Below are 27,737 nucleotides of genomic sequence, written 5' to 3' on the forward strand. Positions count from 1 at the left end.
ATATATGATGTGCTTCCCTGTTGGGGGCATGTGGGGCTAAGGGGCCTCAGTTCCCTCATCTGGGAGGAAGGGATGTGAGAGGTTCCTCTCTCTCCCCTGGACGCTGATGTGTTGCTGGGTTTGGGTTGGAAGTTTTACCATTCGGAGGTTTCTTTTGTGTTTAGCAAAACATTGGGAACTCTTTTCTCCTGAAGAACATATTGTAGTTAGTAGAGTTAATACACTTCAGATATCTGTGTTAGAGCAGAGTCAGTCTGCAGTGCCTGTTTAGCAGAATCATCATTCTCAGCAGTTTGCAGTATCTGCCAGTTACAAGGACATTGCGGTGTCTGGGTGTGGGGGGCCCTGCATGGTGGGTCTCACAGACTGGGGGCTTTGTCCCCTTTTCTCCTGTGCACATGGCAGAGCTGACTCCCAGGGTTCCAGCAGGAGCTCCCTGGGGACACCTCTCCTTCCTGTCTGCTGCTGATGGAGGAGCAGCAGAAAGTTGCCACTGATGTAACACACAGACAGCTTAAATAAATAAAACATGAAAGATGAATCAGCAGCAACTACTTGGTCTGCTCTTTGCTGTGCCAGGACCGTGTTAACTGACACATTGAGGCTTGGCAGCATCCAGCACTGCTTGCTCCAAGATGCCCTGGACAGGGGTGGTCAGAGGCATGTGGGGGCTGCTGGCTTTGACCTCTTCATGTGAGCAGAGGATGTGTGCCACACTTGTGTCTGCTGGCCCTTCTGGTGAGGAGCTGACCATAAAATGCAGGACCTCCCAAAAATAAACTCAGGCCTGACCTCCCCTTATTTCAGAGCCTACAAATTTAAGTATTTTGTAAGTAGTTTGGTGAAATAATCAGAGAGTACAGGTTCTTCTGAAAAACTCTTGCCAGATAAAAACTAAAGGGGGTACTTTGCAACCAGTAACAGTAAAATTCAATTGCATGGTTTGATGGCTTCGATGAAATTTTAATTGTTCTGTATTGTGTTTCTGTTTATAAAGACTGTGCAGTACCTAAAGTGTGTTCTTCTTTCTTACGTGACCCCAGATTATTGGTAGCACTGCTGGTTTTATCAAAAACTGCAAAGAAAATCTGGTCTTCAAACCATTGTGGAGGCTGTCACTCTGAATTGAGCTCCGAGCTCTTCAAGCCTTGATTAATAGGACAGGGCATGAGTTCAGAATTCATATGGACTCTAAATGAAGTTTGTTGTTCCAAATGGCCTGTGCTTCTGGAGTGTGCTGCATTTGGAGCTAGAACCCTGTCTATTCAGTACTAATTAGCTAATGCATGTAATAACTTTGGCTATGTGTGCATAAGCCATCATCCTGTAATGCTTTCTGCTGTTGCTGTCACGGAAATGTCATTTTGCTCTTGTAGATGTAGAGTGTGTAAGAACTGCTCAGTGGATGGGCTGGTGAAAGTTGTACTTGGAACTGCTGTGCCTACAAAAGGAGGAATTTGGCTGTGCTTCCAAGGTCTGGAAGTATGGCAGTGGATGAGGTGTTAGGATTTTGAATGCTGAAAGTTGCCCAGGATCTCCTAGTCAGCCAGTGTTTGGTTCCTGCCCAGAGGACACTTGTAAGGGTTGCCTTGGTACATTCTTACCATCTCCAAAGGCATCTCAGGCTTCAGCAGGTGGGAAGATCTGGGGTTTAATTTGGTGACATTGTCATAATCGACTGTTTCTTTTCTCTCTCCCAAGAGTCATTTAGGCAATGTCTTGGTTGATATGAAGCTGATTGATATCAAGGACACTTTGCCTGTAGGCTTCATGCCCATCCAGGAGACCATTGATACACGTAAGTTACATCTGTTCCTCATCCCACTCTGCCAGTGCTTGTGGAAGTGCTGAGGGGGGTCGGGTATGTTTGTTCTTGCTGACACAGGGCACAAGTGCAGCTTCCAGGGGGAATACCGTCCTCATTTCTGCAAGGGAGAATTGCTTCACTGCCACATCTAAGTGAGCAGAACAGTGTGTTCAGCTCCCCTGGGACTCGTGCCAGCAGCAGCTGGAGCCACGTCTGGTGGCAGCCCTGTGTTGTGCACTGGGCTGGCAGGGGACAAGCCCCATGGGAATGGAGCCTGAGAGGATGGCAGGAGTGGTGCTGTGCCTGGTGTGCAGCTGCTCGTCACAGGAGGGCTGGTCCCAGTGCATGTCAGTGATGAAATCCAGCCTAGGAATGAGCAGAAGGGGAACATGAACCTGCTGTGCAGGGAATCATTCATCTGGGGCTGCAGCACATGAGGATGGGTTTTCAGTCACTCTGATCTGGTTCTTATTGGAACCTGTGGCCTGGAAATGAAAGACTCTGAAGACCATTTCCCCGGGTCACCCTCTGCTTCTGGGAAATTCTTGGGCACATGTGGTACGAGGTAGAATTGTCAGCTTATCCTGCTGACCCTTGGGAGTGCTGGACCTTGCTGCGTGCTGCTTCAATTTCTGTGAGAGCCCTGGTGGGAAGGTGGCAGGGGGCTCTGTCATTAATTTGAAATGCATTGACTTGTGACTGTGACAGTCTTTAAAGCAGAGGCGCTGCCTGTACTAAGGAAACGGTGTGAAAGAGAACATAGACAAAAGCAAATACTTTGTACTTTGCAGAGAAAGTCAAATAAGAGGCACTGATTTTGTTCAGAGTTAGCTTTGTGGTTACAGGTGTCTCTGTGCTCCTCTCAAAGTGGCAGCCGACTCGCAGTTGATACATTTAATACAGTACTCCTTAGTAGGTCCTGAGAAGAATATCGGAAGCCTTAAATCGTAGCCTCCTAAAACCAGCTTTAGGCATTTCAAACAGAAGCCCTACTTTTTCAAAGCAGGGGAAGACCAGACTTCAGGGACGCAGGTATTTGCCATCTCTGAAAACACCACTGTAACTGCAAGCTGCATGCACAGATGCTCTATTGGCACACCTCGCCCTGTCTGTGTGGTTATTGGTGCTAGTGCAGCAGCACATTCCAGAGGCTGGAATGGATTGCTGCTTCCCAAGGCGTGGATTACCAAACAGGAGGAGCCTATGGAGACAGGGCTGCTTGCCATCTGTTGAAGTGAGCATATTTTAAGTTGGAAGATATTTGTTCATGTTAAGATGAAGGGTTTTTATTTTGCAGGCACTTGTTTATAGTTGCTGGTTGTTTCCAGATTTTCATTCAGCATCTGCTCTTTAGATTTTCAGTATATCAGCAGACTTCTGTCCTGCTTTCCAAGTGCCTGCATCCAAACAGGAGCCACACTGTGCTCACCCTGAGACTCCTTAGGGTGAGATGAAGCCTTGTTTTCCAGGCACCGCAGATCCTTGTCTGTGTGCCAGTGCCAGCTCTGGTCACAGATAGCACCAGCACTGGCTGTGGGTTGTGTTTGTGTGCTGGTAAACAGCCTGAAGAATTCATTATACAGATAAGGCCTGAGTTTTTCATGATGAGTAACATGGAGACAAGTGGAATTGCTCTGTGACACGTAGCAGGGAGGGTGTGCAGTGTGTTCATCCACCCTCAGAGCACAGGTCAGAGCAGTGCAGCTGCCTCGTGGGAGGTTCTGGCGCTTACTGCCTTGTGAATCTGGTTTGTCTTTGCACACAACCAGGGCAAACATGGTGGGACTATCATTTCTGTGCCTGCTGACTTGATCAGGAGATGTCACTAACTCTTGGGATGTGTGAGATTTGGACAGACAGCTCTTACACTCAACCTCTCTGCATGGCAGGCTCTGCCTGCTCCTCCTCACAGTGGCTTGGAAGTGGCTGGTTGGAAGCACGTAGCAGAATGAGCTGAGTGGTTGTATCAGAAGCTTCCAGGTACATTCCTGGAGGCAGTGCTTGTGAGAGGAATGTTTAGATATGGCTGTCCAGGCCAGTGAGGCAAAATTACCTGGGAAGGAGCAAGGGAGTGCAAGAGGCATGTGGAACTGGCAGAGTCACCTGCGGTTCTGTGCTGTGGGGCAGCACTGGGGCACACGTGGGACCTGATCTCTGCAGCAGGCCGGAGGAGATCTGGTTATTGCAGTGCCAGTAACACATCTGATAGAACACTTCTCTCTGAATGGCACTGCACTGCCTGGTTTGTTGACATACGTCTGTTCTTTGGCACCAGTTCTGCCATAATTACCTGCTTCATATCTGGAGAGATTATAAATAACATTTTTGCTCTAATCTGGCATAAACCCCACCCTGTATTCCGGGTTGTTTTTGCAGAAGAAGTAGCTTTCAGAAAGAAGAGGCTGTGCATTAAATTCATCCCTCGAGATTCTACAGAGGCAGCGATCTGCGATATCCGAATCCTGGGGAGATCTAAGCAGGCCCCTCCTCAGTACACCTTCATAGGGTGAGTGCCCTTCAGTGCAAAGCTGTTCTCATGAATGCAGTTGTACGGAAGCAAGGGCCCTGTGCTCCTGTAATTACCAAGCAGTAGCTCGTAAGAGGTGAAGCTTATCATTAGAAAAGTCCAAGTAAGTACAATTGTTTCTGAGTTTGATGTAGGAATTAACTCACCCCTCCTTTTTTCTTAATTACACTCGTTCTCACTGACCAAGGCGTTAGTGACACAGGTCAGTGCCTGGTGCAGGTGTGCAGCAGGGGCAGTGCTGATGCTGTGTTTGGTTCCCCAGGGAGCTGAACAGCATGGGCATCTGGTACCGGATGGGCCGAGTGCCGCGCAACCACGACCCCGCACAGCCCGCGGCTGCTCCCGCCCCAGCGCCCGCCTCAACGCCCGCTCCCAACCTGCCAAGGTAGGCTTGCTGCATTCCAGCTCCCTCTGCTTGATGCTGCATGTCTTGTGGTTACTCACCTCGCCTGGGAAACCAGGACCAGGGTGCTGCATCGCTATGGAATGATTGTGTCACCATCTGATAAGGGAATGTGCTGTTCGTTGGAGTATTTGCCTGCTTAGAAGTTCCTTTGCCTGTTGCTGTGTAAAGAAAAATGGGTAAAGAAGCCAGAAGAAAGGAAAAGCCTGCAGAGGAAGGCGAACAGCAAGCTGTACCTTTCCTTTGCTTCAAAATATGCAGGGTGTTGTGGCTGCCAACACATATGTGTGGGTCGGCTCAGAAGGGTGAGCCAGAGCTGCAGCCAGGCCGATTGTTCTGCTCAACCAGAGGGAGGGAAAAGTGTCTCTACAGACTTCAGAAGGGAAACAGGTTTTGCACATCTCCAGGATCGGTCCGTTCATGGTTTGAAGTACTGGTTCTTGGTTTTTTATTTTCTTGAACCCAACTGCTGAGCTCCAGTTCTGCAGCTGACATGAGCGTGCACAGCAGCCTGCTCATCTCGTGGTGACTGATGGCAGCAGCACTGCTGGGCAGGGCTGTCTGTCCGGGCTGTTCTCCCTGGGTTACAGGCAATATTTCTGTGTGTGTTCTGTGTGTACACTTTCACATACCAGTAGTGCTGTACTGACAGCTTACTTGCTGGATTTCCCTGCACAAAACCAGGTGGTGTTAAGCAGCAAACCAGCCCAGAGAGTGATTAAACTGAGAACTTTGCACTCCTGGCATTCGCTCCAAAAGCACCCAGGGTGAATTGTGCTCCTGCTGCTGAGGCTCATAGACTGGGCCAGGCCATTGCCAGGGGACAGCACATTCTCCTCAGGTCCCTTTCTGCTTTTGCCTATTTAAGTGTACGTGTATTTTTGCACTAGGCATTTTCTACTCTGCAGATACCTTTACAGTATTACAGTAACTAGTGAGAGCTAGAATTTCAAAGGAGACAGCTGAGAGGAATTCCAAGGTTCAGTTTGTGTACAAAGGTTGTTATATCACATGGGTGGAAGTTGCTTATGTCCTTTAGAGTCTTGATTTACAGGTCATTTCAGAGTTAGGCTTTTGAACTGCTGCAACATGTTCCCCAAAAAGCTCTTAGGTACCTCCTTAAGGCAGGTGTGTACATTTGAGCCTTCACCCATGACCCAGACTGAAATCCACTGTCCTGTGGTGGCTCTTTGAGCTCTCCAAAGCATTTGGGTGTTTCCTTCACTGAGAGTTTTGCTTGGTCAGCTGCCATGCCCTGGCACAGCGCTTACTGTCCTGTACTGTCAGGAGTGCTGCAGGCAGACATGCTGTCGTGCTTCTCAGAGATGGAGGCAAAAGAGGTGAAAAGCCAGCAGCTTCCTGGAGATTCCAGCCTGTCCCACTAGGACCTGTGATGTTATTCTGAAGCTCTGATGGACGTAAGCTGGGTGCCAGCCCAGGTCATGTGAGATCAGAGAGAAAGATGTCTTGGTTTTAGAGCACAGATCTTCATTTTCCTTCTGCAAGAAATTCTGTCTGGGCAGATTTCCACAATAAAGAAAAAAAAAAGAAATTACCATAGCAAGAGAATGTCAATGGCAGTGCTTAATCACTGATTGTAGAAGGGTCACTTTATAGCTGACCAGGGAAGGCTGCAGAGCAGTGTCAGTGCTGTTGGGAGCAGGGCCAAAATTAGAGCTCAAAGCATCAGTGACAGTCTGAAAAGAAGTGTTTACAAGGCTTATATATTTTATAACCTCTTGTTGTGCAGTTTATGGTTTACAATGGCTGCAAGGAAATTGGATCAGTTTTGTTTTACTTGCCAAATAAAGCAAATGTCAAAATAGTCAATATAAAATGTATTCTAATTTGGCTGAGTTAAACCAGCCAGTATGCAGTGGAATAATTGAATGTTACATTAATGCCTTGTAGTAAAACCCACCTGTCTGTAGCCAGCTCCACTCTCACACCCCAAGTGTGATTTACAGGTAACTTTTATACCACCAGCCTGATCATTCAATGCATCTTTCATGTCTGTTTTTTTACTCTGGTTATTTATTATCCAATATATTTTTAAAGAAATAGAAATGTATATAAAGGTGCATCCTGCAAATATTTAATTATTACAGGGAACACAGACAACTTGAAGGCCTCTTCTAACACTGTCAGCAATGTGGTGAGTTACTCAACACAGTGTTTGTGGAAGACTGTAGTCACAAGTAATCTCTTATTTACACATCACCACGGGGAGAGGAGATCACACTGGCAGCCAGTTTGCTGTTTATTCCATGTGGATGTATCCTGACAGGAGCAGCAGTGGGTTGTTCTGAACCTCAGCAGTGAGGGAGAATCAGTGAGCAGTGCTGCGTGGGGCACTGTGAGAGTCCGCTGTTGGGCTGGGCAGGTATCTCAGCTGCTCTCTTCAGTTGCTGTAGAATAATTCTGGATCAAGAGAGGGCAGAGGTGGTGCTCACAGGTAACTCACCTGACCTTTGGCACACCCTGGCTTCACCCAGCCTGTGCATCCACAATTACCAGTTCATGGGCTGGGGACTTGGAGAGCAGCACATGTCACGAGTGTCTGAGCAGAGTCCCAGGGCTCAGCTCTGCCATGCCTCAGACTCTGTTGGAGTAGGCTGGAGCAGGATCTCCTCTTGGAGCCTGATTCCAGCGTTTTGGGAGCAAATCCTTGGCTGCTGTGAGTACACACAGGATCAGCAGTGAGCCGCCTTGCCGTGCAGCTGCCTGTGTGGTGGCTCCATCCCTGCTGTGGTGCTCCGTGAGCCCGGGTGGCTCCTGTGGCCTGGGAGCACATTCCACATCCCTCACCGAGGTGCAGCAGGAGCCTGTGCCTCTGTCACTCAAACAGCCCGCTCAGAGTTTGTCAGCTGCAAGCAAGGTGTCAGTCAGTGCTGTCGAAGTGTGTTTTACAGTGACAGACATAATTGCACTTAACTTTTTGCGTGGATGTTATCAATCTGTGATGGATACTTTGGGGAAAGGAGCACTCTGATTGCAGATGATGTGTCACAGGCATTTAATCTTCCTCTTGGAGAGACCAGGATTCAGTCACAACTTTCGCTTGTTGATGTGAGGTTTTGGAAAGGGAGATTCGCACTGACCCCGGGAATCGTTCAGTCATTTGGCTTGCAAGGCTGTCATCCGAAAGGTTAATGATTTACCCGGCGAGGGAAGCTGTGGCCGCAGTCCCCGTGCGGTGCTGTGACGTGTTAGTGCAGCGGTGGGAGTGCAGGTTCAGAAGGGCAGAGCTCCCCCGCTGCCTTCCCGGGCTGTCTGTGCAGCGGCTGCTCCGTCCCACCCTGCCGGGGGCCGCTGCGGCTCCTGCGGGGCCCGGGCCGGTGCCGGGGCCGGTGCCGGTCCCGGTGCCGGTCCCGGTGCCGGTCCCGGCTCTGGTCCCGGCTCTGGTCCCGGTGCCGGTCCCGGCTCTGGTCCCGGTGCTGGTCCCGGTGCCGGTGCCGGTGCCGGTGCCGGCTCTGGTCCCGGTGCCGGTCCCGACTCGGTGGCCGGGGCAGAGCCCCGTGTGCTCCTGTCCCCGGTCGTGCCCCACGCCCGAGCCGGGCCCGGGCTGTGGCTGCTGCGCTGGGGCTCTGGCCGGCCCCTGTGGCTGACAACCGGCGCAAACAGCTCGTCCTCGCTGCAGCTCGGCCCTGGCAGCCGTGGGTCCCTCCCTGCTTGGAGCGGGTCGGTGTGTGTTACCAGGTGCTCAGGGCTCCAAACACTGCCCTGGCAGAGCATTACACCAGGGAAGGGCAGCTCTGGCTGTGATACGCAGATAGCAATTCCTCTACTCAAACACCTGGGATAAGAGCAAGATGTGTGAATTTTCCTTCTGAGCTCCAAGTTACCTTTTCACTGGTTGAGCTGGCCCCTCCTTGGGAAAAGGAAACAATTTGTTCCTGTTCCCTGCTCCCAGTGGAGCTTCATATTGAGGAATGTAGGAATTCCTTTGCCAGGCAGAGAAGTCTGATTTTTCAAATTGATTTATTAATGGTGTTTGAAATCGGTGGTGTAAGCTTGGGAAGGGATCTGTCTGTGGCTTTCTGCTGCAGGCTGATGATGTGCAATCAGGGCAGGTCATAAAGCAACACCAACAAGCCAGTGTGGAGACCCAAGCTGGGGCTGGGATGCACCAGCCTGACTCTGAGCAGTGTGGTGATGGAAGGGAAGCCCTCTGCCTTTCCTGTTTTTTAAGTAGATACCCTATTATTTAGAAATAGCTATAATAATTTATTTCTAGAAGTCATTTAAAATAGACTTTTATGAAGCATCTGTAAGGGAAAAGGTTCCAGGGCTTCAGTGCTGTTCTCCTCTGGTGCAGAGAGAAGCCAAATGCTGAGGAAGCTGCCGTTGCCCAGGAGCAGCCACTGCTGGAGGTGTGAGGGCCAGAATGCCTCCAGAGAGCAGTGGGGGTCTGCCTTAAATCCCTCATCTGAACCAAATGCTGCCAGATAAGGAGTACTTAGGGATGGATGTTGCTGGTATGATTGGAAACTCTTCTGAGAAGTGTTGCCATTGGTGTCTGCAAAGTGTTGCTTTCTTGATGGAGTTGGATTTTTTAATCTGTTTCATCAGGAGAGCTCGAAAGTAAAACCACCTTCTGACTTGCAACTAATTGTACAATCGTTTGCGTTGGAAAATATCTATAAGATCAAGTAAAAAAGGTAGTTATTAATTATTATATTTTGAAAATATTATGCGGCTTGAATGCTCAAATCACTTGCATCATGAAACACAGCACAATATTCCTAGTTTTTAAATTGCATACTTACCAGAAGCCAAGGATGTCATAAGGGCTGAGGGCACATCTCAGCAGCAATGCATTAAAAACCCTGTGAGACTGAAAAAGTAGGTTGAAGCCTGGAGGGAGTATTTCCCTGGATCCTCTTTGGTGGGGGTGGTTAGAGACAAAATGTAAGGGTGAAAAGCCCGTGATGTGTATAGGCTGTGCAGATCTGAACATGATGGTGTGGGTGGGTAAGGGGGGCTGGCACGTGTTTCTCCAGAGTCTGGTTCCCATAAAGGATTTGTTATGGAGCGGCGCTGGCCGTGTGGCTTGCGTCCAGCTCAGCTGGATGAAGACGTGCAAAAATTGGTCACAGTCCAGTATGTTTTAGTGGTAGAAAATGATGATGAGGAAAAAATGTTTAAACAGTACGGTTGGTTTCCAGGCCCAGAGTCTCTTGCAGCAGCTGAGAAGGAAAGCCATGAACTGTAATTAGAAGGAGCCTGATGGATTTGGCCGATTCTGAGGATGCATTGAAAAATTTGTGGAGTGCTCTGAGTGAGGAGGCTTCAATCTTCTTAGAGTCATTTTTCTTTATAGAGAGCCCTCTTCCTGCTATAGCAGTATTTCTGGAGGCATGTTTTCTTTGGGGCATAGCATAGGATTGTTAAGTCCAAACCGGAGGTATCCATTTGGAGAAGCTGTGCTCTGGATTGTTAAATAAGCCCTGCAGGGAAATTGAGCTTTTTTTCCCTAAAACTTGTGTGTTGTCTGCTATTTAATATGATCTCTGCCACTGCTGATTTGTAATCTGTGCTTTCACCCTGAAGTGCATGTGGTTGTGTTCAGATATTTCCTTTAAATCAATCACTTTCACCATTTTCCAAAACACTTCTTGAGTTTATTGCTTTTAGTAAAGTGTTTGGACTGTCATTATTTATTACTGGCAAAGTGCTGACAATGTGCTCTTCCCAAATGAGTCTTTATGTGGAATATTTGTTTAACAGGTTTTGCAGGGGAGGCGTGGATGTCCCTGTGGGCCGGGCTGTGCCTGCAGCCCTGCAGGGCAGTGGGGCTGCCCCGGCACGGGGCTCGTCTGGAGAGGGGCTTCGCATCTGGCCGGGGAGCCTGGGCTTCCTCGCGCTGATTAATTTGACAGAATTTAAAATCCTAACCCAGGAAGCTTACGCCACGTGTAATTTATCTTTCTGGAGTATTTCTGCTGTTTGGCAATTTTTCCCTACTGCTTCATTATCTGAAAACTCCTGACTCTGGAGAGCAGCTCGTGAAGGATGTGGAAGGCGCGCGCTGCCGCCGCAGCCTCGCGGGACACGGCGCTGCTCAGCTGAGACAGCCACTTCATAAGCACTTCATGCTTGCACTGCCAGGTCTCAGCTCTTTGATGCAGCCTCTGCCTGGGAGGATTTAATGGGCTGCAGCTCAGACTTCCAAGCGGCGTAAATGAAACTTGTTGGGGTTTTTTTCTGTTGTTTGGCAGCTGCTCTGTCCTAGTTACTCAAGTCCTCTGATCTGAATTAATCCCCATGTAGAGGAATCTGCAGGAGCTTCATTCTGCATTAGGCCTTACATTTTGGGTTGCTGGTCTGCAGCAGATCACGTGCCCTCATGAGCATCGCCGGGGCTGTGGGTTCAGCCAGTGGCTGCTCCTCTCGGACAGAGGGGCAGCATCATGTCTGGTGTGAGCACCTGGGGAGGGGCTGGCAGAGGCACCCACTGGGCCCAGCGCTGCCCTCCTCCCTTCCTACAGCTGGGAAAGTTAAACAGGGAGATCTGAATGTGGAAAGAATCGCTCACTCTCTTTTTCATTCTCTCCTGCCATTGGGCTTTTATAAGATATGGATCTGGCACCTCCCGTTCTCATTGACTCTGAGGAAACAGGATATTTTAGTAGCTTGGAATGAGATGAAATGCTTGCAAAGCCCATATGTTGCTTGTTTTAGGGAAAGGGTCAGGAAGGTTTTAAAAAGTATTTAAACATTTGGTTTACACGATTAGAATAGATTGTCTGGAATGAAGTCCATTACCCGAGGTGATTCTTGCCTCGCAGTTTAGGTTTTCATTGCAGTTCCTTGGAGTATGAGGTAGGTGTTCTGGCATCAGTGCCCCAACACAGTCAAAGTTAAGGGCTGTGAATAAATGCTGTAGCTGGGATCTGGCCACTGCTGGAACCACAGATACCTGCTGTGGCAGTGGCTGCAAGCTGCAGCCTGGGAGATGCCTCCTGGTAGAGGGGGTGGTTGCCAGGTCCTCTGGTGCCAGCTCACAGAAGCCCAGCAGCTTCTTTCTTAAAGATATGCCTTTTCCAGTCTCCATAAGCAAAGCTTTCATGTTGGATTACATTTCTTGAGAGCTGCAGCCTGATATTAACTCGTTTTAGGTATGTTTTCAGCTTTCTACAGCTTGAAATTTCATTGTTCTGTTCTCAATTTTTCATGAGGAGTGATCTTTGCATGATCATTGTTTATGGAAAGTAAGGTTGTTTTGCTGGTGTTGGGTTTTTTTGTTTCATTGTTTGTTTGTTTATTTTTTTAAAGGTGTTCCCATGAGACTGCAGGTTTTGCAGCAGTGTTCTGAAGGTCGTTGTAAAAAACTCAAACTTTGCTGCCTGATGGTTCACATGCAGCTCTGGGTGTCCCACTTGTACCACCCCAGTCTGTCACAGTTGGGTCTAAAGCCCAGCTTACCACTGGGCTTTTGCTGTGCATTGTTGATACTTTTACATGAATTATGAAGCATCCTTTGATATCTGGCACTTCTTGTGATCCTCTGTTCCTTTTTATGAGTACTTGCCCCCTCACTTCAAAAGCAGTTCATCACCTTCCTGCAGACAGTTCCTAATAACAGGTTTGGAACTGTCAGGCATTCCTGGGCCTGTTTTATGTGAGTTTCTCTCCAAAAATGTTGAAAAAGTGGCCATAATGTGCACAGACCTCAAATCCCCTTTGCCTGCACGTGAACGTTCTCCTCATCACCTGCTCACTTGTTCTATGGATTTGCTGAATAAAAGCATGTGAAGTGAAGAGGGTGATTAAACTTGCTCTGAATTGTCTTGAAATTATCATATGCTGAGCAAAAATATGTTTGGTATTGGGGCAGTGCTGGAGCAGTAGGGTTTGACTGCAGGTGTGGAGGGAAGGGCTGGAGCCCTGACCTGGCCTTGCCAGGACCATCATCCTCCCACTGTGCCGAACTGCCTCATTGCTTGTCTTTGGGGAGGAGGAAAGCTGCTTCTGGTGGCAGTTCAAAAGGGAGGTAATTGGCATGGGGATAGTCCTTGTGAGTTGCCATTCCTTAACGTCAGAGATTCGCTAAAGTGCTAATAATTACTGTTAATATCTTTCAGTGGAAACTTTCAGAGCAAACGAGTGCTGGTTGAGGCAGCATTTAACGGCCGCTGCTGGCATGATCGGAATGCAAATAAGTGTTATTAGCCTAATGATTTTGCTGTCACCACGGTGTGCAGCAGTAGTGTTGTGAATATGTCATGCAGTACCCGTGAATTTGGAAAGTGTGTCAAAACACAACTTCAATTAGTTTGCTCTAATTATGACTCTAGAGAGTTCATAAGTATATCACTCCTCATTAAAAGAGATTTTCTTATCTGGATTAACACAGCACATGAAGGGGTGTTTGAGCGATTGGAGGCAGGGCTGTGCAGAGGGAGGATGGCCGTGGGGGGCTGGAGGTACGGCAGGTCTGGACCAGCACTGGGGTCCAGCCCCACCCCAGGAGCTCCTGGGCTGGGAAACCTCCCAGGCAGGAGCAAGTGGCTGTGCCAGGTCAGCTGTGGGAGCAGCAAGAGCCTGGTAGATGGTTCTGGACAGGCCCTTCAATTACAAATAGCCAAACCAACAACGAGCCCCAAACCAAAGCAAGCCCTGGAAGGAACCACACCTGATGCTGAAATAGAGATGTGGCCCAAGAGCTTTGCTCTGGTGAAGGTCACGTAGCACAAGCCTGTGCCCGCCTGGCCTGTCCAGAGAAGCCCTTTGGGATGCTGGGTGTCTGTTCCCCTTTCCCAGGATATTTGTAGTGCTCACATACTGTCTTGTCACATTGCCTGATCGTGTTCCAGCTCTGCAGAGGAGGAAGAGATTGTTGTGCTCGCAGGTGAGCGGTTGGGTAAGGGTTAAAGTGGTAATTGTTTAAATCTTTTAGGCTTTCCTCCCAGTTCTGTGATAATTTGATGAAGAACTTCACCCTAATTAAATATTCAAATTAGGAATAAGTGTCAATATGGCTTCCTGGTGCCTGGAATGATGATTAATTGTATTCAAAACTCTAGTGGCCGCTGTAATCTAAACCAAACCGTTGTTCTTGATTATTTGTGCAACACATTTACCATGTTTTTGTTTTAAAATTTAAACTAGTAATTGATTTGCCATATGCCACAGAACTGCACATACTTTCACGATATGTGTTTAGGAACTTGGGGACTTTGTAATTGGGATTTTCTTGCTTTTCAATGGCAGCCTCTTTTTTTTCGTCTTCTACAATGCAAAATGATTTGGCTCTCACAACACATAAGGAAAATGCATTATGCAATCAAGTTTGTAGGTATGAGCTATATTGATCCTGGCCAAAGTTTACATTAATTTAAAATAAATTAGGCTTTGTTTCCCATTCCTCCCTACAATGTCATCTTTTATAAAAAGAAAGAGGGAAGGGGAGAGCTGATTTCCATCCAGCAGTCACTGCCCTGTCTTGTGCAGCTAATGTTCTTTTTGGAGACATCTCTCTGGCTGTCTGTAGCGGCTGGAGTGATGGGATGCCGGGTTGTGCTGCCTCAGGCACGAGTGGCCCTGGAGCAGGCAGGCCATCACCCCCAGACCCCACGGTCAGACAGGGCTGCTGAGGAGCACCAGCCCCAGCAGCCGGGGTGGGGTGTTGCCCACTGAGGGTGGGTCCGCAGGTGTACACCTCCACGTCACCTTTGTCACCCCCTGCCGTGGGGGCGTTCCTTGTGGTGTCCTAGGGTTGATCTGTGTGAAAGGGAGAGCGGCCAGGATCATTGGGGTGGGGCAGCGAGGGCTGGCCTGGAGGTGTGTGTGCTTGTGCCTCATGGGAGAGCACTCCCTTCTCCTTGCACACCTGGCCCTGCACACCTGGCCCTTGCACACCTGCACACCTGGCCCTGCACACCTGGCCCTGGCACACCTGCATGCCTGGCCCTGCACACCTGGCTCTGGCACACCTGCACGCCTGGCCCTGCACACCTGGCCCTGGCACATCTGCACACCTGGCCCTGGCACACCTGCACGCCTGGCCCTGCACACCTGGCCCTGGCACTCGGGCATGCCCACCCTGAGCCAGCTGTGGGGTGGTCAGCCAGTCCTCTGGCTGAGGGCATGTGTGCCGTTGCCCTGGAGTGGTGGTGGGCTGTCTGGGGGGCAGGGGCCGGCCTCTCCTACAGCACAAGTAGTACAAACTTCTGAGAAATACTCTCCTTAGAAATGGGCCTTTTAAGTAGACCTGGTTTGTTTAGCTCCAGAACAATTTCTGCTGAGAAGAAAGCAGTTCCCCGTAGAGGGTAGAGAAATTCAGCCTTTCTACTGGCTGCCTTTGGTGCCTTGGAAAATATTTTTGAATACTTCTGTTAAAAATCAAATGAGAAGTGTGTCATGCCTGCAGGCAGTAGTCTCCTGTTTTAAAGTGTGTTCATAACAAACATGCTTCTGCTCCAGAGACTCTCATGTGGATTGTGTTTTAAACAGCAAACTGATAGCCAAATTCAAATATATTTTCACACCATCTTTTCTTTTTGGTTAAAAATAGCTTTGGAAAGCACAGGCAAACTCAGACTGATGTTTGCTTTTTCTTACTTGATCTGTGCTGTTCACCATCATCTGCATCGAGGGCTAAAAATACATTGTTCTTCCCAAAACATGTCCTGGTTTTGAAGGCAGATAACTTCCAGATGATTCGTGTGGTAGATGCAACCTGCTGTCTGAGGACAGGGGTTTGATGCACTGCTGGAGAATGCACAGGGCCTGTCTCACACACAGGGTGTCCAAGAGCACACAAAGGCTGCCTGGCTCTCCTGGCAGGAGGGCCGTGCTCAGGGTCTGCCCAGACTCAGGATCTCTCACTGCTCCCGGTGCCTGATGCTGCACTGAGCCCCTCCGTGGAGAGGAAGCGTCTCTTTTATGTGTGGCAGTGCAGTCCAGGAGATTAATGATAACATTTTATTAAAATTCACACAGTCCGGGGATCCGCATTAGAAAAGCAGGGATTTGAATGGACGGGGCAGAGCTGTGCTGGCTGTTCGTGGTGCCGGCTGGTGGGAGCTGCTGTGCCTGGCTGGGGTGGATGCCCTGCTGGGCTGGGTGGCCGCTGCTGCAGTCCCTGGCTGTTGGCCGAGCCCAGGGCTCCGGGGCAGGAGGGGGCTGCCACTGGCTGTAGACAGTGGGTAGACAGTTTTGGAAGCAGTATTAAAGTTGATATTTGCTGCTTAGCCTGTCTGGAGTCGTTGGGCAGGGTGAGCTGACAGGAGCAGCACCTTCTGCCCTGTAGTAACATTTCCCCATTTCCTCCCTCTCCCTCAGGCACATCTCGCTGACGCTGCCAGCCAGCTTTCGGGGCAAGAGCCACAGCAGCCGCCTGGACCTGGAGCACCAGCACTCCAACCTGTATGCCATCTCAGGTGAGCTGCCACACGCTTCCTGCTCTGGGCTTCCCTCGCTGCTGCTGGCCCGCAACACACCCCACAGCAACTCCTCGTGTTTTTTGGTAGTACTATTACACCTGAACAGATATTGTCATAGGCGTGGTGGAATCACGCTTGGCACAAGTTTTGCTCTGGTACGTTGTTTTTGCAAGAGGAAAAAGGTACTGGATTTAAACCTGACTCTGTCAAAGCCTGGTGAAAGTCTAGTCCCTTCATCTGGCTGAAAGAGATTTTAGGACAGTTTGGAAATCCAGCAGTGGGTTCAGTGGACTGTGCAGTTGAAACTGCTTGTGCATAATCAGGGAAGAGAAGATGCCAAAAATGTACTGTTCACAGGTTCCTCCTATTGATAGTGAGTGACACTTGTAACACGGGAACATGGCATCAGTTAAAGTACTGTAATCAAAGGGTTATTTAAAGGTAATCTCTGCCTGAAACTGCAGCTTCAGGTTCCTAAAGATATGGTATGTAACAATTGCGTAATCCTTGTCAGTTCTCGTTTTTCTTGTTGCTCTCCTGCTCTAATACATTTGGAAATGTAAGGGAAGGTGTATTCCTGTATTTGCATGGGACAGTTCTGCATGGGGATGGGGAGCTGTGCTTTATCTCCTGGGAAAGCACCAAAAGCACCAACTGCAGCAGCCCTGTGGGTGTCAGTGGGACTGCCCTTGCTACAGGATGTGCTGGCCCCTGCTCCTGGTGCAGCCTGAGGAGGTGCCTGCTCTACAAAGAGCCTGAACACTTTACCAGATCCTTACAGGCAAAGCACAAAACAAGGCCTTGTGGAACTGGACAGGGCATTAGCTCTTCATGTTTGCTTGAGCACATTTTCAAGTATATAACCCTTTATTTTTCCTCCAGTTGCACATTCTCCTCCAGAATCGCCGTTACGAGTTGTGCATGTGTTGTTAATGGCTCTTACAGCTGTGAGCTCTTTGCAAAGAAAGGGTCTTGTCAAATGACACATCCTGTGCACTGACAGGATTTTCGTGCACGGCTCCTGACGGCGGCTGCCTTGTCAGCAGCTGCAGCGAGGTGCCGCGACAGTTCCTTTGTGCACTCAAACCTTGGGAGGTGGATTAGCCCCCAGACACGCTCTGGAAGCCATTCCCAAGTTTCCTGTTCCGTCGGTGTCGTGTGCAGGCAGTCTGGGCTCTCTGCAGTGCTGCTGCAGTGCCATGGCAACAGGAGATTTCGGAGCAGGCTGCCAGCGCCTGGGCTGCTGCCAGGGCTCCTGTGCCGGGCTCGGGGTGCCTGGGGGAGCTGTGCTGCCTGAGGGGAGCTGGTCCCCAGCACACACAGGCTCTCCCTGCATGTGGGCAGCCCTGGGGGTCCCTCTCTTGGCTCCCAGGTCAGAAGAGGGGTTCCTGAGGGAAACAAAAGCCGTTCTGAGCAGTCTCCTCTGGGCTTGGTACGGCCTCAGTCTGCCGTGGGCACAGGAGGAGCTGCTTGGGTAGGCAGGGCTGTAGTGGGGGTAGAATGAAGAGCTGCACTGTGGTCTCTCTTTGCTCTCTGTAGACACCCAAGATTTTCTCTTTATTCGATGGAAACAACACTTCCAGCATGTCTGTGGAAGATGAAATGAATTTTGGCTGTCGATCCTACTTTGTATTGCAAATATATTTTGGCAGAATGACTGTATCCTCACTGGAGCTGCCCATTACCCCTTGGGCTGTGTAATGCAGTTGTTGTTTGCACAAAACTGGAGTCAAGGAAGAAGTGGTCCTGAAAGCAGCAATTGCAATTTTTAACCAGTGTTTTGTCATTGCCAGTGCCGGCCGTGACACACTGGGTGACCATAAAGTTAAGGAAACTTCTCTTGGCACACAAAAAGTGAGTCCCTGGCAGGGTGCAGATAGGGGTCACTGCCCAGAGCCTGCCACGAGCCATGGCAGCGCAGCACTGGCACTGCTGGCGTCACCCTCGTGCCACCCTGTGCCATGCACCCAGGCCAAAAGGCAAAATTAGTTCCAAGCTGATGTGCAGAATGACTGTAGGTGCTGCTGGGAGCAGGATGCTGAGGAGCTGACAGGTTTAATGTGCATGCTGGGGCAGGCAGCTGCTGGAAGAAGAATGCCTCGCTCCAGACAGACCTGTTGACAGACATAGCTCAGTATTTCACAGCTCAGTCTTTCCTCATGGCCTTCAGTTTAATTAAGATGTTGTTGTGACTACATACTGCCTTCATTTCAGACTTGAGCATCTTCTGCCAGCATATTGCTTTGGCTTATCAGAGGCACAAGCACAGTGAGGGAGAGGCAGCCCTCGCAGGCAGGCACAGATAATAATATACAGGGAAAATTCCTCAATGAAGTGAAAAATTATTTATAATAATGGTACTCAAATAGAAGGGAAATAAGTCACTCTAAGGGTATATAAATTTTTATGATAGTGTATAAACAGCCGTAGCCTGCCTTGTCTCCCATCTATTCCTGCAGAGAATGAGGGCAACATCTAGCATAAAGAAAAATACAATAAGAAAATGAAGAAATGAATGGGAAGAGCCGGAGGATTGATCACCCAGTGTATTTGTATATCCTGATGTAAAAGGTGCTGCTGACAGGTGGCCAGGTTTCTTCTGTATAAAACCATGTGTGTGCTGTCAGGGCAGTGTGAGCAGCCTTGTTTCGATTGATGAATTGCCTGCTTTCTTGATTAAACCTTCCGTCACTTACAAAACAAAAAGCCTGTGTTTCAATGGCAGAGTGGGACATGTCAAAAAAATCTGTCTGCTTTACCTTTGTGCAGATGTTGGGCACAGACTGTAACATGTATTATTAAAATGAATGTGGCATTTACTGTGCATTATTTCTTTCCTGGGAGAAGGGACCTGTAAATTATATGCTAATAATAAGCTTTAACCCTTTCAGGAACCAAGTGTAAATATTCTGCAGGCTTCACTTAATTGGATGGGCTCTAACACCCCTGCAGCACTCTGAAGTTACTGAGCAGTGGCTTCCAGCCCTTGCTGCTGATGATCTGTGCATTCAGCTGAACAGGGTTGTCTTTTTTTCCCCCCTGAAATTTCCCTGTAGCCATCTTCAGCATTATATTACAGATAGATGTGTTTTGGGGCAGCAGCAGACAAGTTCGTGTGATTTGACTCCAGGACAACCTCATCCCCTCTCTTGGCCTTTTCTCAGATTAAGAAATTGTTTTGTATGGAGTCTGTCAGTCTGTACAAGCCCATCAGAATGTGTGCATAAAGCAGTTAAAGCCTCTTTACACCAGTTTTGTGCAGGGCACAACTGTATGAACTTCCAGATCCTGCTGCAGCTGGCAGCGTGTAGCTAGAAACCCAACTTCAGTCAAACGAACATTTCCAAGGATATTTATTCTGGCAGATATTTGGAGATGATGAGATGATCATTTACCTTTGGGTAGGACTGAGGTTCATCTTTTGAACACTTAAATATGGAAACTGTGCTGGGAAAGCAGTACAACAAAAGCAGAACATACTTTGATGTGTGTTTGTTGGTAGTATTTTCAAATAACACTGGCCAGCTCTCAGCCCCAAACAGTCAAAACATTTGTGCCAATACCTTAAGAAATTATCTTAGCTGGACATACTAGCATGTCATCCATAAGTCTGGGCATCCATCCTCAAGTCGTGTTAATCCATAGAAGTGAAACAGGATCCAGAAGCACAGCATCTCTCACCACTGGGAGCATTCTCAGTTCAGTTCAAGACCTTGGTGTGCTGCAGGTGAAGGTTTTCATTCTCTTTAAGAGGAGAAAAGCCATGTCCTCTGGGCTGGACCTTAGATGTCAGATCCCAAAAAACATAACACACTTTATTTTCCGATAAAACAATGTCTGTGCTGTGACTGACCGCAGCACTTGCTGTTTGTTTTGCTGAGGAACAGTGGCTTTTCCAGCAGTCATTTGATGCTGAAATGCCTCTGAATCAATGTATTTCTTACCCTAAAGGTACTGTTTTGTGGTCTTTAAATACTTTAACTGATACATACCAAGTTACCTGTGTGAAGTATTTTTCTGTGAGGAAAAGAAAAATACTGTTCCCTTCCCTGGGCTGGGCATCAGGGAAGGGAAGTGCAGCCGGCTGCCAGCCGTGCTGGCTGCAGTGTGTGTGCCAGCATGCAATCAAGGGGAGGTTTCCCTGTGCAGCTCTTACAGGTGCCAGTTTCTCCACAGCTCTGGCTTGTTTATTTTGGAGTCAGGCACCAATATTCATTACCTTAGGGAGGTAAATATTTACCTAAGTGGGTATTTATTTTGTTTATATATAAAGAGGATTTTTATGATATTTAAATATTTATTGCCCTCTTTAAGACACTTTCTGTGAAAGTGAGGGTCTGAGTGTTTGGAGAGGGAAGCGTTTGTGAGCAGAGGCTGCAGTCCAAATTCCACCTGCTGGGTCGCACAGGTGAGGGTTCCAGCAGGAGGCCAGGGCAGAGCCCACCGGGGAGGGGGCAGAGGGTCCAGCCGGGGGCAGCCCAGCCAGGGCCAGGTGAGCCACGAGGCCGAGCTGGGCTGGGTCTGTGTGCGGGAGGGTGAGCTGTTCCTGCAGCCACGGCAGCGACGCTTGGCCTTCACTCCATGCGGGTTTCTAATCCCGCTCCGGAGGCAGCAGAGAGAGTGGAAACCAGCGTTAATGATCTGGAAAAACACCAAAGCCAGTGGATTCCTGGAAAGGAAACCGAGTTGCTTTTCCCTCCTGTAAGCTGCAGCCCCTGGCGGGGGGCAGGTGTCACCTGTCTGGATAGTGGGGTGGGGAGCATTTGCTTCACACTCTGCTCCTGACACAGCAGTTTGCTTCCCAATTCCTCCTGGTCAGGAGGGGCTAGCTTGGAAATGCCTTGGGGTGTCTATACCCCACCTCTCCCTCTTTTTATTTTTTTCCCCTTTGGTCGTGACAAAAGAAGTCTCTTTCAGAGGTCTTTCTAGATTTAGATTTTGTTGTATTTCAGTGCCTATATGTCAACTTCCTTCTTGTTGCAAAATGCCCCGTTATCTGGCCACATGTGCCACTTCCTTAGTTGTCTGTTTCCTTTTAAAAGACACAGTAGCTCTCTTCTGTATATAGGACAGGTGTTTTAATCAGAGGTTAATAATTTATTTTTACAAACTACTGTTTTGCTTCGTTATTTTTGTAGATAATTAAATTATGCACTTGTCACGGTGTGTTTACTGAAACAGGTAATTTTGAAAAAAAAGGAGATTCTGTTTTTTGGATCAGTGCACAAGGATTGCTTTTATCTTCATCTTCTAGCACAGTTCCTGGTGGTTCTGCAATTGCCTCTAATGTTGAAGAGTTTTGGAGCCCCCAGTCTCAGAAGGGGAGGTCCTGTGCTGGATCTTACTGTTGGTCCCCATCCCTTCCCTTACGCTCTTGGTGCTTCTTAAGAGTAGACGCGGAACTAAATATATATTTTGTGACACTGAATTTTAATCAGAATGGTCCAAAATCCAGACAAGTTGTGACACAAGCTTTGTTCTGCATTGAAACCTCTTTCCTGAAGCTGAGATTAAAGTCAGCCTATTCTTTACCCTATTGCAATTTCCAGTCTTTGGACTAAGAGACCTGGATAATCTTCCAGCTATGAAAGGCTCTATTAATATCCAGCAGTTCAGGGAGGCTGGAGTCTCATTTAAAATGCTGCAGCTGCATATTTCAGAAAAGGAGGTGTGTTACTTAATACTATGCCTAATGAGATTCAAAAAGTATGTTTCTTATTAAATTATCCCATCCATGGTGTAAAGACACTTGGTGCCCTGTGTGTTACCCAGGCTGTGCTGGGGCAGCAACCCTAAAAGGGGGTGATGGAGCCACGAGTTCTCTCACCGGTGACATTTTTAAGACAGACAATTTTTAGATGAACCTGCTGTAGCCCAAGGTGCCATTTGTTGTTTTCCTCTCCTCCTGTTGTGTTCTGGTAGGGGAGGTGGAGGCCCTGGCTGGGCACTGCCCTGCCCTTGGTGGGCGTGTGGGCTTCGCCCGTGTTCCTCAGCTCACAGCAGCTCTGTCACCTTCCAGGGAGGCTGCCCAGTCTCTGCTGAGAGGATTATCCAGCTCTAACCCTGGGCCATGAATTACGTGGGAGCAGGTGTACGGGCACAGCCTGGGGGCACATCCACAGCCTGCAGGGGGTGATGGAGGGGAGTGTCCCTCTGAGCTGACCTGGATCCCGGGACAGGTGTGCCCGTGCCCCACGTGCCCCACAGCAGCAGTGGGTGGAGGCCAGTGGCTGATGGAAGGAAGGATCCCTTTTCTCCTGTCCTGGGTCCCGGGACAGGGGTGCCCTCGCCCCACGTGCCCCGCAGCAGCAGTGGGTGAAGGCCAGTGGCTGATGGAAGGAAGGATCCCTTTTCTCCTGTCCTGGGTCCCGGGACAGGGGTGCCCTCGCCCCACGTGCCCCGCAGCAGCAGTGGGTGGAGGCCAGTGGCCGATGGAAGGAAGGATCCCTTTTCTCCTGTCCTGGATCCCGGGACAGGTGTGCCCTCGCCCCACGTGCCCCGCAGCAGCAGTGGGTGAAGGCCAGTGGCTGATGGAAGGAAGGATCCCTTTTCTCCTGTCCTGGATCCCGGGACAGGGGTGCCCTCGCCCCACGTGCCCTGCAGCAGCAGTGGGTGGAGGCCAGTGGCCGATGGAAGGAAGGATCCCTTTTCTCCTGTCCTGGATCCCGGGACAGGTGTGCCCATGCCCCACGTGCCCTGCAGCAGCAGTGGGTGAAGGCCAGTGGCTGATGGAAGGAAGGATCCCTTTTCTCCTGTCCTGGGTCCCAGGACAGGGGTGCCCTCGCCCCACGTGCCCCGCAGCAGCAGTGGGTGGAGGCCAGTGGCTGATGGAAGGAAGGATCCCTTTTCTCCTGTCCTGGATCCCGGGACAGGGGTGCCCTCGCCCCACGTGCCCCGCAGCAGCAGTGGGTGGAGGCCAGGTGATGGAGGAGGATGAGCTGCAGGACTGGTGCCGTTCCCATGGAGCACAACCTTGGGGTGGCCTGCGCTGTGTTTGTTTTGCTTTGCCGAGTGCCAGAGTTTAATTTTTTTTAAATAGGGAGCCGCTCAGAGGTTTGGATATTTAAACAGTTATTAACCGAATGACAATTAACAGATTGCAGAGACAGATTTTCTTTTCAAAACCTCCAAAATTGAGTACAGTTTGCAAAACTATCACAGCATAGTAATGACAATGAATTTTGATTTCCCGGAACTGATATTAGACTCCTTATTAAACTATGTGCATCTGCTTTTAATTTACTCCAAATAATTGGAAAATGCAATGAAGCTTTCCAATTAAAGCTTGGCTTTATGCTGTTTAATAATACCCCCCATAATATTATAGCTTATGAAGTGACAGGTGAGTTGGTGTATGAATAAAACATAAAGGCAGCAATAAGGGACAGAAAACCAGAGACAGTTGTTGGGGATTTTAAATGCTGGATGTAATTTGCATATATTAATCTCTTCTTTTCAGCCTTATCAGGCGTTCTTCAGTATTTGAAGTTAAAATAGCATTGACAGGCGGGAGTACGCTTAGTTTTTTCAAGGATTTATTACTTGTATAATTTCTGATCTTTAATAAGCAGATATGACTGATCCTCATAGTTCTATAGAAATCAGTTAATTGTTCCAGATGGCGTGTACTGATTATGCAAAATTACTTTTCACACCATTTTTTTTTTTTGATGGAGTTTGGAGTAAAATTAAATTTTTTATGGCCTTCTTATCATGCTGTTTTACAGTGGGTTTTGCACAGAAGTTGAATTTAATCTACTATATTACATTGACCGGCAGAGTTATTCTAATGTAGCATTCTGTGATTTGACAAAGAATAATAGAACACGTTGCTCATTGTGCATTTCTGTGCTGCTAATAAAAAGGAGTTGCAGTGCAGCAAACCAGGCTGTTATTTATGAAGAATGCTTAATTCGCACAGTTAAAAATGCAAAATTGCTACAATGAGCTGTTCGCTCTTTCGGATAGAAGGCTTGGGCAGAATAAATGTAAATAGTCTTGTTGCTAGAGATTCCATCAAATAAAGCAGGAGTTTGTTTGAGCCTGGTGTGGCTGGGTGGGATGGGACTGGGAGGAGCAGCCATCCAGGCAGCACGCTCCAGCTCCGAGCAGGAGATGTCACTGGTGTTTTCCCTGATTATCACCATCCAGATATCTCAATGGCATCATTTCATAATTGAAAACATTTGTAAAGGTTGTTGGGCTTCATTTATCTAATGAAAAGCTGTTTATACAAAATAACCCACACACAAAACCCTCTTGCTAATAAGTTTATTGCAGTTTGTTTTGGCAGTGGCTCAGTTGTTTGGGGGAGGTGTCCCATGGCCCGGCTGTCCTGGCTGTGCTGCAGCAGGGTGGACAAGTGGGGGCATCATAAATGGACTTTTATGAAGAGTGCATGTTTCTGACTCAGCCGTTAGCTCAGAATTTCTCCCATCTCCTCTTGAACTAGAAAATTCTTCTGTGTATACTTTTGCGTGTACATATAGATATGAATATATAATATATATGGAGACAACTAATGGCATAAATCAGAAATTATTAGAAAATATTTGTTCTAATGAAGTAATAATTTGGTGGTAATGTATTTCATCAGTGTAGCTTAAGGCTAAATTAAGTGGACAGACTTTATATGGATTCTCTAATTTTAATCTTCAAAATGCTATCTAATGTCTCATTAAGACTTTCATATAATGTATCTTAAGTACAGTCATTAAATATAGTTTAGGGAGATGTATGTTCAGATATTGCTTAAAGATGTTTTAATAGGCCCATTTACTCTGATGATATTAATGAGCTCTTAACACATATTAAGCTTCTAAAACTAGTGGTGTCTCCTCGCAGTGAGCAAATCAACACAGGAATTGTGGAGGAATTGGATGCTCCAACAAAGCCAGTTTTCCAGGGACTCTCCAGGGCCTGGCTCCATCCCTTTAGCTCTGTCAGCACGGGCTGATGTCCCCGCTCCTGGGGCAGTGCCCTCTCTCCTGGGGCAGTGTCCCTGCTCCTGGGGCAGTGTCCTCACTCCTGGGCTGGTGTCCTCACTCCTGGGCTGGTGTCCTCACTCCTGGCGTGTGCCTTGGGCACACAGGTGCCTTGAGTGGGTGGCTTTGGGTGGGTGGCTTTGGGTGGGTGGCTTTGCTGGGTGGCTTTGCTGGGTGACTTTGCTGGGTGGCTTTGCTGGGTGGCTTTGCTGGGTGACTTTGCTGGGTGGCTGCTGCGATGTCACATCCACTCTTCAGAGCTGCGTGTTGGGAACTGGCCAGGCCCGTCTTGGGGCCTGAGACATGTTAAGCACATTTAACTGCGTATCTGTTAAAATAAAGAAATCAGGTAGGTTAAGGGAAGAGCCAAATACGGGCCTGTGTTTAGATAATTCCTGCTTTTTGATCATCTAAAGTGGAGATGCAAGAGTTGTAATTAAGATAATAAAAACTGCTTATTCTCTGTTGTCACTTCAATTCCAACTCAGAAAGTTATTGCAAAGAAAATTCTCTGGTTTCATCACTCAGCTCTTCTTAACAAATCCTTCTGAGTTCAGAGACTTTTATAATTACTAAATTGGTTTGTTAGAGGGAGATAATAGCAAATTTCTTCTTTTCATAATTGGACATTTCTTCCCTGTAGGCTAATGCAGGCGCAGCACTCACATACACAATGAGCTGTGATTTTGAAAAACCATAACTGGCTAATAAGTGCCGTGGTGTCATCGGAGAGTAATGGTGTGCTGATTAGCATAATTAATGACAAATGGCGGTGCAGAGTGGGTGGATTGGTTTAGCAGATGATGAATGCGCTGCGCCGAGGCCGGGCCGTGCTGCCGCCCGCACCTGCCACCACTGCCCAGGGCCGGGTGACACCAGCCACGTGCTGGGCTGGCTGCGGGTGCTCCCCCACCTGCCCGGGTGGCACAGAGTGTCCCTGAGCGGGGCTGTGGCCTGTCCCCTCTGCGCTGGGGGCTCTGCGGGGCCAGCACCAGCAGAAGGGAGCCGGGGGCTTCTCTGGGCCACCAGCAGTCCTGGTCCTCCTGGGGCTGGAGGGCCACGCCAGGCACTGTCCGTGCTACAATCTGGGCACATTAATCTGTGGCTTGATTAATCAGGGCTAATTTACATTCACAAATGAGACTGATAAAAATGGAGTTACCTTTTCACCTTTAGGGAGGAGGAGGGATTATTTCTAGGTTGTGTCTTTTTTTAAGTGATAAGCAACTCTTTTACCAATAAGGATGAAAATACTTAATTTGCATTAGCAAAAGAAGCTAATTATTATATAGTTAATTAGCATCTGGAAATGAGGATTATCTTAATTACAAAGCACAGTTTCCTTAATAGCTACAAAACTGTGAGTTTGATGTGTGTGGAGATTGGTGACTATTATTATGTAATTACTGATCATATTAATGGTGCAGTGTATTTAGATATCATTTGCATATGCAAATGAAATTTACCTGATAGAAATATGTGGCTCCCATAATGCTTTTGAGCACTTAAAAATTAAATCCCATTAGAAGATCTGGATCCTGCGTGGCACAGTGGATCTCCTCCTGCAGAGGAGCTTTTGGCTGGGCAGGGCTGTGGCAGGAGGGGGGCGCCTCCCCTGGCTGTCAGGGACCTTCCCCTGCGGCCAGGCAGTGCTGCGTGCCTGTGCCATCCTCTCCAGCACTGAGGGCCTCGGCTTTGGGTCTGTGCTGGGGCTCTTCTGGCTGGGTGAATGCTCCGTGGGATGGTGGGACCGTGTTCTGTGCGGCAGTGAGCTCCAGGGCAGAAGAAGGATCCCCCCATCCTTTCTAGCCATGCTCGTGGTGAGTTTCTTTCCATTAACATGCAGGCAAGCTTACAGAATGGAGAGCAGTGTTGTCAGGGCAGCTGATCTAGCTTCTTTCTCCTGCTTTTATTGGAAACACAGAGCCGCTGTGTGTTAAAAATAACTTGAGTCCCTTAAACGAACACCATGTAAGGAGAGGACCGTGCGCCGTTGTCTCCCCTGGGAGTCCTGTGGGACAGATGTTGGTCACTCAGTGCACTGCTGGAGGGCGTGGGGTGCTGCTGGGCAGGATCACAGCATCCTTGCAAGTGTGAGCATCTGCCCCTGGCCAGAAACTTGGCTGCTGTCCAGAGAGTCTGGGGAGCTTAGGACTGTCATGGTGGCTACAAATCCCACCTCACACCATAGGTGGCTCAGCTAAGGAAAAAGCTTCCGGGGCCAGACACTGTAACAATATGCAGCGTGTGGATTTAATACCCCCTGCTCCTACCCTGCAGCACTGGAAGCCGTGTGGATGTTTCTCTCATCAGGCAGCAGGAATTTACAGCTGCGGGCCAGGGAACACTGCAGCCATTGTGGGGCTGCCCGAGATGCTTTTTGCAAGTGCTGCTGCAGCCTGCGCTGCCCGGCCGCCGTGGCAGACAGACATTACACGTTTAATGACTTCCAAGGAGTCTGTCATTACAGCCACAGCTGAAGGGAATGGAAAAGGGTCTGGGATTCTCTTCAGCACACAGCCGTGAGTGGATGCTGGAGGAGTACCTGCCTTTGCCTTTGCCTTTGCCTTTGCCTTTGCCTTTGCCTTTGCCTTTGCCTTTGCCTTTGCCTTTGCCTTTGCCTTTG

General features: G+C 48.7%; 1 protein-coding gene across 5 annotated transcripts in view; it reads left to right on the forward strand.

The window, feature by feature from the left end:
- The window catches only part of MVB12B (multivesicular body subunit 12B), a 62,123-nt gene that overhangs the window by 12,035 nt on the left and 22,351 nt on the right, over window positions 1-27,737 (forward strand). For all 5 annotated transcript variants that reach the window (XM_066201228.1, XM_066201230.1, XM_066201226.1 and 2 more), the window contains 4 exons: window positions 1,702-1,798; window positions 4,184-4,313; window positions 4,597-4,719; window positions 16,027-16,124. In XM_066201228.1, coding sequence (XP_066057325.1) covers window positions 1,702-1,798; window positions 4,184-4,313; window positions 4,597-4,719; window positions 16,027-16,124 — 448 coding nt within the window. The remainder of the gene's footprint in view (window positions 1-1,701; window positions 1,799-4,183; window positions 4,314-4,596; window positions 4,720-16,026; window positions 16,125-27,737) is intronic.

This window comes from Chamaea fasciata, unplaced genomic scaffold (genome assembly GCF_029207755.1).
Source record: "Chamaea fasciata isolate MVZ Bird 193981 ecotype frontalis unplaced genomic scaffold, bChaFas1.0.hap1 SCAF_20, whole genome shotgun sequence".
Classification (NCBI taxonomy): Eukaryota; Metazoa; Chordata; class Aves; order Passeriformes; family Sylviidae; genus Chamaea; species Chamaea fasciata.